The sequence below is a fragment of the Dama dama genome, chromosome 2 (genome assembly GCF_033118175.1).
Source record: "Dama dama isolate Ldn47 chromosome 2, ASM3311817v1, whole genome shotgun sequence".
NCBI classification, from domain to species: domain Eukaryota; kingdom Metazoa; phylum Chordata; class Mammalia; order Artiodactyla; family Cervidae; genus Dama; species Dama dama.
The window spans coordinates 7,133,600-7,150,859 of NC_083682.1; the positions used below are offsets into that span (position 1 = coordinate 7,133,600).

The following is a 17,260-nucleotide window of genomic DNA, read 5'->3' on the forward strand; positions in this document are numbered from 1 at the left end:
TCTGCGGGAGCCGGCCCAAGGGGGAGGCCGGAAGAAGGAGCTGCGAGCCGCCAACCTGCAGTGGCGCATGCGCCCAACGAGCCAAGTTGGGACCCGGAAAAGGAAAACCTGGCGGCTTGAATGCGCAAGCGCAGGGAGGTGGTGGAGCGATAAGAAGCGGGGGAACCCTTTGGGCTTGCGCAGAATGCAGGTCTAAGGGAAGGGGCGGGCCGAAAGGCAAAAGCCCTTGGGCGCATGAGCACACCTGAAAGTTGCCAGCCTAGCGAAGACGACTGGGCGGAACCCAAGGGACAGTTGAGGGGCCATCGAGTAACGGCGGAGTTAATTGGCGCAAAACTCTCCCAGTGAGTTACAAGAGCCGGGGAAAAGGATGGAGGCGTGAACCTGCCTGAGCTAAAGCTACAGTTCGGCGCAACGGGGGCACACCCCCCTCTAGGTCCAACCTATTCAGTGCGGGACCTCAGACGTCCTGAGCTGCCTCTACTTCCGGGTCAGAGCTCACACTTAAGATTGTAGAGAGCGATCCTCCAAAAGGCAGAAATAGTCGAAGTAGGATATCGTCGTTTTTCTTAAAGTGACAGGCTCAAGGCAATCAAGGGGTCAATCCTGCGGTTGCGAGTGCGGTTTGGCTATTCTGAATCCAGTCACTGCGCACATTTCAGGACCACAGTCTCAGGTTTCCGCCCCTTCATGGGGAAGAGGAATAAATAAGTGGTTTCCCAGGTGAGGGAAAGGAGGACCTGACAACTTGTTCCAAGAGCTCGAGGTGCAGCCAGTTCCGTCCTCCTCGTCTTAACCCGCCCCCCCCCCCCCCACCACGGCCCATCCCACTAGGTCTGCAAAGCTGAGCTTCTGGTCCCAATTTCAGATGCAAAGAGAATGAGGCGCAGAGAGGATGGATCACACAGCCCTGCAGCTTCGGAGCCAAGACCAAACTCGGGTTTGTCCCCTTCCCAAGCCAGGTTCTTTGCCCGAGTTTTCCTGATGCGGATGTAGAGGGGAGAGATGGCCCGTCGTTAGCAGAAACCAACTCGACCCTGAACCTGCTGTCATGGGAGGTGGGGGCTACCCTTCCCCTCCGTCGGCCTCTCATTGCCCGCCTACCCGGGAACTCCCCGGCCCAGTTGCCCCGCAGCCTCTGGGAGGGGAGCGGTGCTACCCGCCCGCGTCATCTGATGCTGTTTCCTGCGGGAGGGAGAACAGCGGAAAAAAGTGAAACTCCACCCTCCACCTCTGCCTCCCGCCCCCGGGGCCAAAGTACAAAGGGAGGAGGAAGAAGGGAACGGGGTTGGAGCCATCGGGTCGAGCGAGCCCAGCCAGGAAGAGACAGCTAGCCCCAACAAGAGACACTCCAGCCACCCCCTTCGCAAGGAGACCCAACCAGAGTCCAGGCGCTGCCCCTTGCTGGCCCCACCTTACACTTCGCGGGGTGCTGGAGCCAGGCTCCCAGGACTGCTCCAGACCGAGGGACGCCGGGGCCCCTCTGTGCCGGCCATGGTGAGACACCGGAGGCCCCGGGGGCCCACCCCCCAAGCCTGACCACACTGCCCTGGGTGGCCTTCCTCCGGAAGCCCGAGATGCAGGGGGCCGGGAGGCGACACTCCTGGATCCCCAGAGAGGCGTGGGTCTGGGGCTGAGGGCCAGGGCTCGGATGCCCAGGTTCCGGGACTAGGGCCTCAACGGTCAGCAGGGGTGGGGACCAGGGGCACCCAGGGAAGGTCCCCCACACCCACCAACGCCAGCTCCCAGCCATGGAGCCCTTGAAGAACCTCTTCCTCAAGAGCCCACTGGGGTCATGGAACAGCGGAGGCAGTGGGGGCAGCGGGGGTGGCGGCGGAGGTTGGCCAGAGGGGTCCCCGAAGGCGGCAGCTTATGCTAACCCTGTATGGACAGCCCTGTTTGACTACGAGCCCAGCGGGCAGGATGAGCTGGCCCTGCGGAAGGGCGACCGTGTGGAGGTGCTATCCCGGGATGCAGCTATCTCAGGCGATGAGGGCTGGTGGGCGGGCCAGGTGGGCGGCCAGGTGGGCATCTTTCCGTCCAACTATGTGTCTCGGGGCGGCGGTCCGCCCCCCTGCGAGATGGCCAGCTTCCAGGAGCTGCGGCTGGAGGAGGTGATTGGCATCGGTGGCTTCGGCAAGGTCTACCGGGGCAGCTGGCGGGGCGAGCTGGTGGCTGTGAAGGCTGCTCGCCAGGACCCCGACGAGGACATCAGCGTGACAGCTGAGAGTGTGCGACAGGAGGCCCGGCTTTTCGCCATGCTGGCGCACCCCAACATCATTGCCCTCAAGGCCGTGTGCCTGGAGGAGCCCAACCTGTGCCTGGTGATGGAGTACGCTGCCGGTGGGCCCCTCAGCCGTGCCCTGGCTGGCCGGCGTGTGCCCCCCCATGTGCTTGTCAACTGGGCTGTGCAAATTGCCCGTGGGATGCACTACCTGCACTGCGAGGCCCTGGTGCCTGTCATCCACCGAGACCTCAAGTCCAACAACAGTGAGTTTTGGGGAGCGTGGTTGGAGGGTGGCATGGCCTGAGCGCACACCTACTGCCAGCTCGCAGCTGAGCCTACCTGGGGATCTACTAGAGGCAGGAGCTACTGTTCTAGGAGCATGTCAGTTGACCAGGGGTGCCCCTGGACTCACACTAGCCCCAAAGCAAGAGTCCCAGGCACCCAAGAGCCCTTTATGCCCCAGCCCCAGGAGGCAGCTTTGACCCCAGCTCACAGGTGCCGAGTTAAAAAATTGGAATCTCTCAGGAGGACCGTAAGCAACCTGCCTAACTATGGCCACTACCTCAAGGAAAGGTGTGCTGGATCCTGGCACCTCTCATCTTCAGGGAGTGCCCACTTGTCCTGCGGGTGCCTCCTCTCTCCTCCACTTGTGGTGGGTATTTCCTCCAGAATAGACATCGCAAAGGGAAAAGCCCCTCCCTGCTTCCCCACCCCGTGGTGATCAAAGCTGGGGCCAGGGATGGAACTCTAACCTACTCCTTTCCCTGGCTGCACTCTCTAGCTGGTTATTTCAACTCAGAGCTTCGATTTCACTCTGTAAAAAGGGAGTGATTGGGAGGATGAAAGGGCTTAATCATTGGGCACCCGATGCCCGGCATGCGGTGGGTCGTCAGCCATAGGTGTGGATGTTTGAAGGCTGGATCGCCAGGAGGGCTTTGCCTGGAATCAGCATTTGGAGTGGGCGTGGCAGGGTAAGAAGACTTGAGGCACTCTGTCTCCAGCCATTTCAGGTCCTACGCACGGCCCAGCATGGGCCTGAGAGAAGCAAGTGACAGGTTCAGAGGACTTCCTGAAGCAGGCAAGCTTCACACCTGGCCCAGAGCAGGGCATCTTCAGAGAGGCACCCAGTTGGATGTCCTGGCAGGGCCTGATGAGAGCAAAGTCAAGGAGGCAGCACCCAGCACGGTGGTAGGGATGTGGGTGGGCCTGCTGGGGCCCAAGGTGCAGACTGACAAGAGGAGGGGCCGACAGGGCCACTGGAGAACCACGGGTTGCCCGTGGAGGGGTGAGCGTGGATATTTGGAGGCTCCCGGCCTGGGCTGACCATGGATCAGAGGCTTGTGGGGAGCAGAACACCAGGGCTCAGTGATACCCAAGTCTTTTCCAGGGCTGGAGGGGCCTCAGGAGGTCTGCCAGCCACCCCACCCACTCCTCTCATCCACAGTAGGGCGCAGGTCCCAGTGCTCAGCTGCGCTCCTGAGCCCCAGCCATCTAGGGACCCTCACTCCCTGCCCCAGCCTGAGGGGGATTCCCCGAAGGCCTGGGGGGAGGGGACTCCAGTCTTCTGTTTTTCCTCCAGTTTTCTTTCCAGAAAAAATGGAACAATAGCCCAGGCCCCTGCTCCCCACCCTCCCCACCGCTTCCTGCGTTTCCTGCTGCCCCTGAGCCGGCTTCCTGCCCCTGCTCCAGTCTCTGCTGTCTCCCCAGCCCAGCTGCCTGCAGGGGAGGAAAGAGTTGGGGGTGGGGGGTTTGTGGGAGAGGAAGGAGCCAGGGATGGCACCCCCACTCCCCCCAGTTCCCTGCTTTCCTCCCTGAGTCTTGGTGGTGGTGAAGGGCAGGAAGGGTGCCCTCAGCCTCCCTGAGCCTGGGCTCCCACCTCACAGACCCCAGTTCTAGGCCCGGGGTGCTGTCTGCGGCATTGTGGGGGGGGAGTCCCTGGGCTGGGGGGGCGCGGGCAGGAAACAATGGCGTGATTTTCCTGGACAATGGGGGCCTTGTGAGGAAGCCTGGCGGGGAGAGGAGGGGGAATTCTCCAGGCCCACGAGTCACAGGACTGACCAGCCAGCCCGGCCTGGGCCTGACCTCCCCCAATTCTCCCCCAAAGGACCACCCCCCCCCCCCCACCGCCATTGGAGACCTGGGCCAGGCCTTCCAGAAAGGAGAAGTAGGGACCATGGGAGGGAAGCGGAAGAGGTGTGAGCTGCCGAGGCCACTCCCGGGCTCCCCAGAGGCAGTCTAGGGAGGGGGCTGGGGGCCAGGTCCCTTTTCAGAGCCAGGGAGCCCTAAGAGGGTGCTGGGAGGGGGATCTCTAGCCCCTTCTCTGAGTGACCCCTGATGACCCCATCCCCAGGGTCTACATCAGACACTAGAAGAGCTGGGCTTCAGATGACCTGACTGAAAAAGGGAGGCTGGCCTCCCAGCTTGAGATACTGGTGCAGAAAGTGCTTCACCAGCCCGTGAGGTACCACGGGTGGCTAGAGACCTGACGGAGAAGTAGCAGGGGTTGGTCTTCAAGAGGATGTGTGGGTCCTGGCACCAGAGGAGGTGGGAGTCCCTCCCCAACCCCAGCACATGGACCCCCTTTGCCTGGTCCCTCTCCAGCCACCTGCCCCAGCCTGCTGCGGTTCTTCTTTGGAACGGATATTCACAGGGCTTACTAAATGGTCCCGTTCTGACACTCCAGCAGCCAGGCCAGAGGCTGTTGTGAAGCTGGGAATAAGATGTGGTAGCAGATGGAGAGGAGAGTCAACTTGAGATTCACGGCAGCATCTTTGGAACAACCGTCAGATCCTTGTGTGAAAGCTTTAAAAAGGGTGGTCTTGTTTAATACTCATGATGATCCTCTGGCTTTTGTTGTCATCCTCAGCTTTAACTGTTCAGGAGTCAGCCCCAGTTTGGCTCAGAGGAGAGGGTAGGTTGCAGGACCATTCTCTGAATTTGGAGACAGGGCAGGAAGATTTGCCAGGCACGGTGGGAGGACGTAGGTGGTTGTTGAGGACATGGAGACCAGGTGGGGTGACAGCTGGGCAGCTGGACCCACTTCTGAATGAGGGCTCCACATACAGGAGATGCCAATGAGGAGGGGGCAGCTGGCACCTGGGAGAGACCAGGACAGCCCGGAGGCAGTAGGCCGAGGTCAAGGGGAGGCCAGGCTCTGAGAAACACCGGCATTGAAAAGGCTAAGGGTGGGGAGGCCTGAAGGAAACAGCACAAGCATCCAGAGGCCCTGGGAGCCAAGGACAGCAGGGAGGGGCTGAGCAGCAGTGCCAGATGCCCCCATGAGACCCAGGGAGCTTGGCCAGCAGCAGGATCAGGAGTTGTGGCTTTAGGCCTAAAAAAGTGAATACCCTGGTTGTGCCGCCACCTCTGAGAAGTCTTCCCTGACTCACCTGTATGAGGTGCCTGTCTCCTCTGCCCCAACCCCAGTACCCTGTGCTGCCCCCTCTGTGGTGCTGTCACCCTGGGCAGGATTGCTGAGAGGTATGCCCTGAAATGGCAGCCCACGCGTGTTCTTGCCTGGAGAATCCCAAGGACGGAGGAGCCTGGTGGGCTGCCATCGGTGGGGTCGCACAGAGTCAGACACGACTGAAGCGACTTAGCAGCAATAGCAGCAGCAGCAGTGCCCTGAAAGGATGTGTGTTCAGAACTGTCGTTGGCTTCGATGTCCCTTCTGTACAATACAGTTGACTATAACCAGAAAAGTAGAGTCCTCTTCAGACGCTCAAAGATTCTCTGACTTTGCCTTCCTTTTTTCCCTTTAAAACCTCTCTCCTTTGAGCCATGCTTGTCCTGGTGAGACATTTGCAAGTTGCTGGCTTTCTTGTGTGTCCAGGGTTTGGTGGCCCCATGAGGGACAAAGCCATGAGCCTTGCCGTGTCCATCCACCCCTACATTTGTCCCAAACTCCTTTCTAGTCAACAACCACCCTTAGACCCCTTCGTCTCTCACATCTAGCCGCATCAGTGGATATCTTTTGGAGTCTTTCTCTCTTTTGGAAATGGCTGTGCTAGCCACAGTGGGACATGGGCACCAGGGGTCTATTGTGCCCGCTGGGCTTCCTTTCTCAACAGGCAGTTCCCTCCTGCTCCCCACCGCCAGGGAGGTTCTAAATCACACTCTTGCCTCGACAAAATGGCAACACACAGGTTTCTTTTGAAATCAAAGTCACGAATGCTGAGAGGCTGCCATATTGCCCATTTCTGTTCTGTGCAGGGTTAGGGGAAAGTTAGAGCACTGGCTCTGGAACCACGCATACCAGGTTGTGTGTGATACCTGATGTTTGCTTATGACCTTGGTTAAGTCAAATTGTTGCTCAGTTTCCTCTTCTACAAAATGAGGATAATGATGTCTTTGTTGTTGCTGCTTAGTCGCTAAGTTATGTCTAACCCTCTGCAAGCCCAAGGGTTAGAGCCCACCAGGCTCCTCTGTTCATGGGATTGAACCCCCAGCATCGCCTAGCTGAGGCCAACTCCTCACTCTGGTCTCAGCTTAAATGGCACTTCCTCTGGGAAATCTTCCCAAATCTTACAATTTACTTACTTATTTATTTATTTATTTATTGGCTGAGCCAAGGGCATGTGGGACCAGCGATCGAACCTGTGTCCCCTGCAGTGGAAGTTCGGAGTCCTAATTATTGAAGTGAAGTGAACTGTTAGTCGCTAAATCGTGTCTGACCCTCTGCAACACCAAGGATGGAAGCCCACCAGGCTCCTCTATCCATGGGGTTTTCCAGGCAAAAATACTGGATTGGGTTGCCATTTCCTTCTCCAGGGGATCTTCCCGACCCAGGTATCGAACCTGTGTCTCCTGCACTGGCAGGTGAATTCTTTACCACTGAGCCACCAGGCAATCCCATGATGTTTACCTCACAGATTTGTGTGTGTGTGTGTGTGCTAACACAGTATAAATGCCTAACCTCTAGGAGCCCCTTGATAAATATGTCCCAGCCTTGTGTTTATTGTCTCATTCTAACCCAACCCCAGATATGAGCTCTCCAGGGCAAGGTTGAGACCAAGTCACCTCAGTGCCCCCAGTACCTAGCCAGGATGTCTGTCAGATGACAGTTTGCTCCCAGCTCCTCCCCTGTCCCCACCACCTGAGCCTGGAACCACAGTCCAGCCTCTCTTCCCCAGTTCTGCTGCTGCAGCCTATTGAAGGTGATGACATGGAGCACAAGACCCTGAAGATCACTGACTTCGGCCTGGCCCGTGAGTGGCACAAAACCACGCAAATGAGTGCTGCGGGCACCTATGCCTGGATGGCTCCTGAGGTTATCAAGGCCTCCACCTTCTCCAAAGGCAGCGATGTCTGGAGGTGCGGCTGGGTGGAGTCTGGACAGATATGGGGCCGCGGGGGTGGGAGAGGTGGCAGGCAAAATCTAGGGCTGGATGGATAAGCAGAGGCCAGGGGAGGGACATAGACAACTTAGCTCTTGGTTGCTTTGGGGTGAAATGGCAATGAATGAGTCGAGGAGGGAACACAAACCCTTTGTCTCACCCACAGCTTTGGGGTGCTGCTGTGGGAACTGCTGACTGGGGAGGTACCCTATCGTGGCATCGACTGCCTTGCTGTAGCCTATGGTGTGGCCGTGAACAAGCTCACACTGCCCATTCCATCCACCTGCCCGGAGCCCTTCGCACAGCTCATGGCCGGTAAGCGGATGGGGCAGGAGGGTGAAGAGTAGAGCTCCTTGACCCAACAGGGCATATCCATTCACAGACCCCTTCCCCTGTTTACCCCCCTCCGCCCCCACTTCGTTTCCCTAGACTGCTGGGCGCAGGACCCCCACCGCAGGCCCGACTTCGCCTCCATCCTTAAGCAGTTGGAGGCGCTGGAGGCGCAGGTGCTACGGGAAATGCCGCGGGACTCCTTCCATTCCATGCAGGAAGGCTGGAAGCGCGAGATCCAAGGGCTTTTCGACGAGCTGCGAGCCAAAGAAAAGGTGGGAGGAGTCGCGGTCCCAGAGTTGGGAGGAGACGCCGGGAAGGGACGTCTCGCGGAGGGTGGAGATGAGCGCCTGGGACCGTACCCGCCTGACGCCACCGCCTTGGCTGTCCTGGGCACAGGAACTACTGAGCCGCGAGGAGGAGCTGACCCGCGCGGCGCGTGAGCAGCGCTCACAGGCAGAGCAGCTGCGGCGGCGCGAGCACCTGCTGGCTCAGTGGGAGCTGGAGGTGTTTGAGCGAGAGTTGACGCTGTTACTGCAGCAAGTCGATCGCGAGCGGCCGCACGTTCGCCGCCGACGCGGAACCTTCAAGCGCAGCAAACTCCGCGCGCGCGACGGCGGGGAGCGTATCAGCATGCCACTCGGTAAGGGGCGGGGCCCCAGCGCGCCGCCCGCCATTGGCTTCGCGGGCGGTGGGGCGGGGCCAGGCGGGTGGCTGGCCGCGCTGGGATTGGCCTAGGGTGTCGGTGGGTGGGCCTGTGAGCGGAGGCTGGAAGGGGTGGGACCAGGAGTGTGTTTTTGTCTGTGGGCGGGTTCTGGCGGGAATATTTGCATGTCGGCCTGGGAGTGGCTGCGGCCGGGAAGGGGCGGGGCTCATGAATGTTCTGGGAAGGCCTAGGGCGCCGGATGGGCACTCTCCGACTTCGCCGCGCTCCCATGGGTTGGGGATTTCCTTAACGAGAGCCAGAGGCTCAGGAAGCCAGTGAGGCCGGCCCCAGTGCTAGACCTAGCCTTCGTGCTAGACCGGGTTCCAGCACTGCCTGCGTGGCCTCGGCGCTGCCGAGGGGCCCTGCGAGTTAGGATCCTGTCTCTTCTTCACCACAAACCTGTACCCTGCTTCCCTCCCCACAACCCTAGACTTCAAACACCGCATCACCGTGCAGGCCTCGCCTGGCCTGGACAGGAGGAGGAACGTCTTCGAGGTCGGGGCTGGGGACTCTCCCACCTTCCCCCGGTTCCGGGCCATCCAGTGTAAGCAACTTCTCTTGCCCACGTCCTTCTCCCCAGATCTTACCCTTTTGTTAAACCTTATCCTTGGAAGTGGATCCCTCGCACTGTCTCCTCCTCTTCTCCCTGCTCCCAGGCTCCCTCCCCATCCATCTAAACTGGTATCTCTAAGTTCACCAAGCAGCAGTCATTTTACTTTTTTTTCCTAACAATTGTATGATGTTATGTACCATTCACTTTCCTAAGTGCTTTGCTAATATTAGGGTGTCACTGGTGGCTCAGAGCGTAAGAAGAATCTGCCCACAATGCAGGAGGCCCAGGTTCGATCCCTGAATTGGGAAGATCCCCTGGAGAAGGGAATGGCAACCCACTCCAGTATTTTCACCTGAAGAATCCCATGGACAGAGGAGCCTGATGGGTTACCATGGGGTCACAAAGAGTCAGACACGACTGAGTGACTAACAGTTGCTAATATTAATTCCTCACAATGACCCTGTGAGGTAAATATCTTTACTATTACCTAGGTTTTACTGATGAGAAAAGTGAAAGAAGTAACTGCCTAACACTGGATAGCTGATAAGTGGCAGGGTCAGAATTCAGACCCACACAGTCTGCTGCAGTGTCTGTGCTAACTCCTAAGCAGCAAATGCCAGCTGAAGGACTAGAGATGCCCTACTGCCAGTCCCAGGACCCACACTCACCTACCCCACCCCAGTCCTGTGCGATTTCTCTGTAAGCCCAAAGCTTACCACGGAAATGGGATGGGGCCCAGCCTGACTATCCGCTCCCCATCCTCCAAGAAGTTGCCCCTGGAGCCCAGTTCTTACAATGGGAGGACAAGGATCAGGGTCCTTGATCTTGACTCAGACTCCTTCGGTTCCCCCCTTCACCCCACCCACCACAGTGGAGCCTGCAGAACCAGGCCAGGCGTGGGGCCGACAGTCCCCGAGACGTCTAGAGGACTCAAGCAATGGAGAGCGCCGAGCATGCTGGGCCTGGGGTCCCAGCTCCCCCAAGCCTGGAGAAGCTCAGAACGGGAGGTGAGTGCCTGACTGCCACCCACCCAGTGGCTCCTGCCTCCCAACAGTCCTGAGATTCACGAAGCACAACTCCCCTTCTCATCCCCTCACCAGGAGAAGGTCCCGCATGGACGAAGCCACGTGGTACCTGGATTCAGATGACTCATCCCCACTAGGATCTCCTTCCACACCCCCAATGCTCAATGGTGAGTGGCCTTGTCTGCCCCCAGCCAAATGTTGCTGCACTCCTGTGGGTACTGTGGCAAGGCAGGCCATTGCTAGAACCCAGGTCTGACCTATAAGCCCACAGCTGAGGGGGATCCCGCCTAGGCCTCAGGGGGCCCAGAGTGGTCCCATTGTGCAGGGCTGGCCTGCAAGCAGGCTCTTGCCTGGGCCTGCATCAGCTGCTGTGTCCTCAGCAAGCTCTAGGGAGGGAAGGAAGACAAGGAACACTGCCCCCCGTTTGGGACCCAAAGGAAGCTGGATGCAGAGAGGGGAAGGAAATTGTGCATGTGGGGTGGAGTTAGAAAAGTGGCTACCGTCCTGTGCTTCTCAGAGTCCTTTCTGGGGAGCTTGGAGGTGGAAAAGAGGATAAGAAAGCTGAACGTGTGGGTATCCAGGGCCCCCTCACTGCATCTGGGGCAGTTCTGGGCTCTTCTGTTTTCCATAATGGCAACAGCACTTACTGTGTATCAGGTATTCCATTTAAGCAACAACCCATGAGGGGTTATTATACCCATCTGAGAAATGAGAAAACTGAGGCTCTGAGACATAAAGTAATCTACCTAAATCCCTCAGGTAAGGATCTGAACCCAGGAAAATGTTGACACATGCTTATAGTGAGCTTCCCCAGAAGCTTTCACTTAAAGGAGTTTCTCACCTACAAGCTACTTGGGAAGCTAGGGGGTCAGCAGAAAGCAGGGATCCTGGGTCAGAGGGGCAAGGCTCATCTCAGCACTGCCCAGCATTGGCAGGGACTAGAAAGTTGCAGCCTCCCTTGCCCAAGGGTCCCTTTACAGCCCCCAGCTGCACCTGCTTCTCAAAGCCAGAATATAGGACCTGACTTAGCTGTCATCAGACCAGAGTCCTATTCAGCAAACAAGTTAGACTCACTCCTCTCACCCCACCCAATGCATCACCTCCACCATTACCTAAGCTAGGATTCACAGTAATAACAACAGCAAACATTTATTGGGTTCCTCCTGTGTGCCATTTTATAGAGGAAAAAACTGAGGCACAGAGAGGTAAAGTGATTTGAAGTAGGACACACAGCAGAACAGGGATTTGAGCCCAGGGCTTCCCTTGTGGTTCAGCTGGTAAGGAATTCACCTGCAATGCGGGAGACCTGGGTTTGATCCCTGGGTTGGGGAAGTCCCCTGGAAAACGGAAAGGCTACCCACTCCAGTATTCTTGCCTGGAGAATTCCATGGACTGTATAGTCCATGGGGTCGCAAAACTTTCATTGACTCCAGAGGCAGGGCCCTGGACCCCTATCTGCCATGCCACTTCTTGCTTCAGCAGTTGCATTGCCCCAAGCAGGCTGTGCTACAGGGACTGAACTGAGAATTGGAAGGCCAAGGGGGCTGCTTGGAGTCACCTGCTCTAGAATGCCCCAGGCCAGAAGGCTCATTGGAGAACATGGGGTCCTGTCGAGCTGGATGTGCAGGCCGAAGCAGCCCCTGACCATGGTCTACAGATCCCTTCAGATCCCTTTATCTTCCCTGGGCTCCCAGGAGCAGGGACCTCATCTTTCTCCAGCTTGCCCCCTTACCTGAAAGGGTATCACTTGTCCTAGCCCAGCTGCTGGCTGAGCATCTGTTTCCACTTGTGCAAGCCCTCATCCAGCTGTCTTGGCCCACTCACAAGTGAGTGATCTTGACCTCCCAACCACCTAGAGAGTCAAAAACCTAGCTAAGAATCAAAGATGTCCCTGAGAGATTGTCCCAGGCGTTAGCCACACCACTGGGGAGTCGCATCTCCCACCCCCTCTCCCTGCCTGGGTGTGCTGGCCCCTGGGGAACGGTTGTAATGGATTGGTGGGCACGGTATTCCAGCAACTGCCCCATGAAGCATTTTCCTTGGAGCCACCAACTACCACATGGCCATGTCCTTTCCATGAGGCCCTGTAGAAGTGATTTCACCTTCATCTCTGAGTCAAGAATGGTTTTTCCGCTTTCTCCGTAACAACAGGGTTGTCACCTCTTACTGCCAGGGAATTTAGAGGTAAATTAAAATCATCGCCAAGTTACCTGGGGCAAGTTTCTGACTTTTGGGAACCTCAGTTTCTCAGGATATCAACTTCAGTAACTTCTTTCCATTCTTAGTTGGTGTGCTGATCTCCAGCTTCACTTTCTTCCATTTTTCTTGCTTGTTTTAAACATATTTTTCCCCTGTTCTGTTTTAAACTCACTGTAAATGATCAGTTTCTTCACCTGTGAAGTAGGGGAACAGCGATCACCTTATGTGCTTGTCACAGGGATTCTAAGAATGGAGTCTTCCATCAAACATGTACTGACACATATAATGAGCCAGGCATCATTGTGCTAGAGATCAGCAATGCCTTGACCTCTGGGCAGGCCTAGTCTGGTGGAGGAGGCAGACTCAGAAACAAACAAGCACAGTAGAGAGTAGCATGTGGTAGGCTGAAGGACTGTACAAGGCATAGCATGAGCAAGAACTGCATAGGTTAACAGGGGATTCTGACAAAGCTTCTACTTTATTTTTTAAACTTTTTTTTTGGTTACACTGGGTCATCATTGTGGCACACGGGCTTCTCTCATTGTGGTGTGCAGGCTTAATTGACCTGCAGCATGTGGGATCTTAGTTCCTCCGCCGGGGATCAAACCCCCATCCCCTACGTTGGAAGGCAGATTCTTAATCACTGGATTACCAGGGAAGTCCCTGGCAAAGCTGCTAAAAGAGGAAAAAACTCTTGTTTTCCTCTCCGTTCTATTGCTTCACTTCTGACACCATACATGTGGAGTTTTTCCCACACTGGCCAATTCTGGGACACCAGCTGGAAGTCTTACAATCCAGTCCAGTTCTGACACCGTCTACCTGGAGTTAGTGTCAGACCCCACGGGTTAAGGGTTCAGGCCCACAAAACTGCTCGTCTGCACTGCAGACACCAGTTGTAAGTCCAGGTTATCACCTGTGCTCCTCACCAGCCAGCTCTACATCGGAGGTTCCCACGACCCCCCTCCTCAGATTTGATAATTTCCTTGAAGAGCTCACAGAACTCAGGAAAACCATCTACTTACTAGACTACCAGATTATTTTAAAGGATACAGGTCAAGGACATCCAGATGGAAGAGGTGTGGAGGGCAGGGTATGTGGGAGGGGCACACAGCTTCCATGCCCCCTCTAGGCACACACCTCTGCTGGTTCACCAACCCAGTTCTCCAAACCCTTTGGGTGGGTTTTTATGGAGGCTTCATTACGTGGATGTGATTGACTGATTAAATCATTGGCTATTGGTGATAGGAGTCAATCTCCAACCCCTCTCCTACCCTGATGCAGGTAGAGGCCGAAAGTTCCAACCCTCTAATCACAGAGTTCGTTCCCCCGGCAGACCCCATCCTCCAACAATGACTGCATCAGGGGCTTCCCTGGTGGCCCAGTGGTTAAGACTCCATGCTCCTAATGCAGGGGTTACAAGTTTGATCCCTGGTCAGGGAACCAAGATCCCTCATGCTGCACAGGGCTGCCAAAATAAAAAGACCACATCAATATGAACTCAGATATGGAAATTCCAAGGGTTTGGGGAGTTCTGTACCAGGAATGAGATGAAAACCAAATATGTACTTTTTTTTATAAACCACAGTAAACCACAGTGTCACAGCTTCATAGAAGCTGTGATCTCTCAGCTGGGTCTTAAATGGTAAGTAAGCCATTACTGAGCGTGAAGTGGGAAAGGTATGCTGAGTGGAGGGAACAGTGTGTGTGTGCAACCGTGGGGCTTACCAGACCTAAGGAAGAGGGATCCTGGTTGAAATTCATTGAAGGAGTTGAGAGCCAGGGACTCACAGGCCTGAAACAGCAGGCTGGGGCCAGTTCAGGAAGGATCTGGAAGTTGCGGGGCGGGGGGGAGGGGGAGCAGTGGTTTAAGCAGAGACTTGTCTTTAGCAGGTTTGCATTTTAGAAGGCAGTGGCCACTGCGGGGGTGGGGTGGGGTAGGAGATAAGAGAGATGGGGCGGGAGTGGGGGGTGGAATTCCCTGGCTTTCTGGTGGTTAAGGACTTCCATGTTCTCACTGTTGAGGGCCCGGGTTAAATCCCTGGTGAGGGAACTAAGATCACACAAGCCTTGGGGCCAAAAAAGAGAGAGAGAGAGAGATGAGGTAAGGGTAGTGGCTGAGGACCGACCCCAAGCAAAGACCTGGTTCACTGCAGAAGCTCACATTCCCACCCACCCACTGCTCCATGCCAGGCAGGCCCAAGGAAGATAGAGAGGCTCTGAAAGCCCAAGCAAGGAGCTTAGGCTTTCTTCTAGCAGCCCTGGAGAGCCATGGCAGGTTCTAGAGCTGAGGAGGACTTGACAAAGTTGGGGTTTGTGGGGGGCCATCACAGGCTGCCCTACCTCCTTGATGCCTGGTTCTCCAGACCCACCCATTTGGTCTAGAATAGAGTCAGATTAACCCTAGGTCCACAGGTTAGGACACATGTCCTTTAATCCAGGGCAGGGTAGCCTTAGCTAAGCCTGGGAACCCCTGGGGCATGAGGCTGAGACAACCTAATGCCCCTAAATCACTCAGCTCAGGCCTGACACAAACAACTGACCTCTCCGAGCCTCATCTCCTCATTTCTGGAATAGGGACAGTGTTGTGTCCCTTTAGGGCTGTTGTGTAGATTGGAATTGGCCTGTGTGCCTTATACAGGCTACCACTGGAGGCCGGAGCAGGCAAGTAGAAGGACCAGGGCTGCCCAACCAGGGAGGAGATGGGCACCGCACGGGTCCCAGCTGTGACCCTGGCCCCTGCAGATATTGTTCCCTGCCTGTTGAGGGAACTGAGGTGGGCCCTGCTCTAGCTTGAACTTGCTTCTTGATGGACCCCGGGCCTTCCCTCCAGCCAGCCCTCCTTTTGTGGGCTCCAGGGCACCTGGCTTAGCTCCCGCTGCTTTCAAAGGTTGCACTGCCCTCCTCCACCCCCAACACTTATGAAAAGTCAGAAAGGGGGTGCGGGGGGAGGACTTGGGCTGGGGGAGTCAGGGGAGCAGAAGTCAACCCTTGCTCCAGGGCAGCCCGAAGTCGGCCTAACCTGTGTACCCACTTCCAGGTAACCTCCCGCGGCCGAGCCCGGAGCCCGAGGAGCCCCGGCGGCCGGCCCCCACCGAACGCGGCAGTGGCTCCGGGACGCCCAAGCTGATCCAACGCGCGCTGCTGCGCGGCACCGCCCTGCTCGCCTCGCTGGGCCTTGGCCGGGACCTGCAACCCCCGGGGGGCTCGGGCCGAGAGCGCGGGGAGCAGCCCTCGCCAACACCGCCCCGCTCGTTGCAGCCCACCCCGTCCCCCGCCGAGCCGCCCCCCTCCCCGCTCATCCGCTTCTCCTCCGAGACGCCCGAAACTCCAGCCTCCCTGCTGAGCCCCGACGCCTCCGGCCCGTCCGCCCCCGCGCCGCCCCTGCTGCTGGAGCTGGGTGTCCCCGCCGCGGGGCAGCCCTCAGCCAAGAGCCGCCGGCGGGAAGAAGAGAGGCGCGGTAAGTGGCCTACTGCCTGGTGACGAGGGAGGAGGGGCTGGTGGGGACCCGCAGGGCCGCAGCTGTCTGCTGGATCTCCAGCTGCCTCCTCTGGGTGATGGGGATACTGCAGGGAACTGAGTTCTGTGTTCAGCTATGGGCGGGCCACGCCGGTTGTGAAATGATGGAAGTAATAAGGACCACCCTAGCAAACTCCTACTGGCTGTTTACCTGGGCCAGGCACTATTCCTAGTGCTTAAGAGAGGTAGTTTCATTCAGTTACGATAACAATGCTATCAACTAGGCACTCCGGTTAGACCCATTTTTTGAGTAACTTCTACAGCACAGAGAGGTCAAGGGACTCCAGGGTCCCACTAGTAAGCTGCTGAGCTGGGTTGATCCAAGGCCTGCTCCAGAGGCCTCCTCACTCTTAACTGCACCATGGAGCAGGAAGGGTTGTGGAAGTCATGAGTCCCGGAGCTCACTGTGCCAGGAGGAAACAGGCCCAGAGCAGGGCAGTGCCCCCTGGGGACACCCAGGAGCCGGTGACTGCCTGACCTGGGCCCCCTCCTCTTCCTCGAATAGCCAGCGCCGTCTCACCACCACCGGGGATATCACGCTCCGCTCCTGGCACCCCAGGGACCCCGCGCTCGCCGCCTCTGGGCCTCATCAGTCGACCTCGGCCCTCACCCCTCCGCAGCCGCATTGACCCGTGGAGCTTCGTGTCCGCCGGGCCACGGCCTTCGCCCCTGCCCTCGCCACAGCCTGCGCCCCGCCGGGCACCCTGGACCTTGTTCCCAGACTCAGACCCCTTCTGGGACTCTCCGCCTGCCAACCCCTTCCGAGGGGGCCCTCAGGACTGCAGGGCGCAAACCAAAGACGTGGGTGCCCAGGCCCCGTGGGCGCCAGAGGCAGGGCCCTGAGTGGGCCGGCTGCTCCCCCGCGCGCCCACCGCCCTGGAGGAGCCTCAGCATACACTGGAATAGGAGCCAGGCCAGTCTCTCCAGCTGCCTTGGTTTTGCCCAGGGACCCCACCCCCTTCTGGGGGTCAGGAACACTACACTGCACAGGAAGCCTTCACACTGGATGGGGGGCCTGCATCCCCCACACACACACCTGCCACGGGTGGGTCCCCCGACTTACCCGCCCCACTGGGGCCTGACACTGTACCCAGCTGGTTGGGAGGACCAGGGCCTGTCTCAGGGAATTGCCCCCGGGGGAGGTGCAGGGGAGCAGGGCCGGCCTTAGTGCCTGGGCCCCCCTGCCCTGGGGGTCATCTGGGGCCGGGGCTCTCTGGGTGCCTTCCTGCTGCCCCGGCCAGGGCTGGGGCCATGGCCTCAGGATCCAATGAAGCCAAATAAACTCCCCAAGCTGTCCCCCCAAGCACAGCCTGTCACCGTTCTTGGAGGTAACTGGGGGATCCTGACCATTCCATCACCCTGGTGACC

General features: G+C 57.7%; 1 protein-coding gene across 2 annotated transcripts; it reads left to right on the top strand.

Moving 5' to 3' along the window:
• The first annotated feature begins 205 nt into the window (after positions 1 to 205).
• On the top strand, positions 206 to 17,195 carry MAP3K11 (mitogen-activated protein kinase kinase kinase 11). 2 transcript variants are annotated; one of them, XM_061163671.1, is made up of 12 exons: positions 206 to 344; positions 869 to 2,490; positions 5,094 to 5,138; positions 7,360 to 7,540; positions 7,730 to 7,878; positions 7,993 to 8,168; positions 8,293 to 8,536; positions 9,030 to 9,143; positions 10,024 to 10,159; positions 10,253 to 10,344; positions 15,414 to 15,833; positions 16,398 to 17,195. In XM_061163671.1, exons 2-12 carry the CDS (start codon positions 1,752 to 1,754, stop codon positions 16,733 to 16,735), a joined length of 2,634 nt encoding a protein of 877 aa, XP_061019654.1. In that variant the 5' UTR covers positions 206 to 344; positions 869 to 1,751; the 3' UTR covers positions 16,736 to 17,195. The 2 variants fall into 2 exon arrangements, with proteins under 2 accessions (XP_061019654.1, XP_061019661.1); XM_061163678.1 differs by lacking the exon at positions 5,094 to 5,138.
• The last annotated feature ends 65 nt before the right edge of the window (positions 17,196 to 17,260 follow it).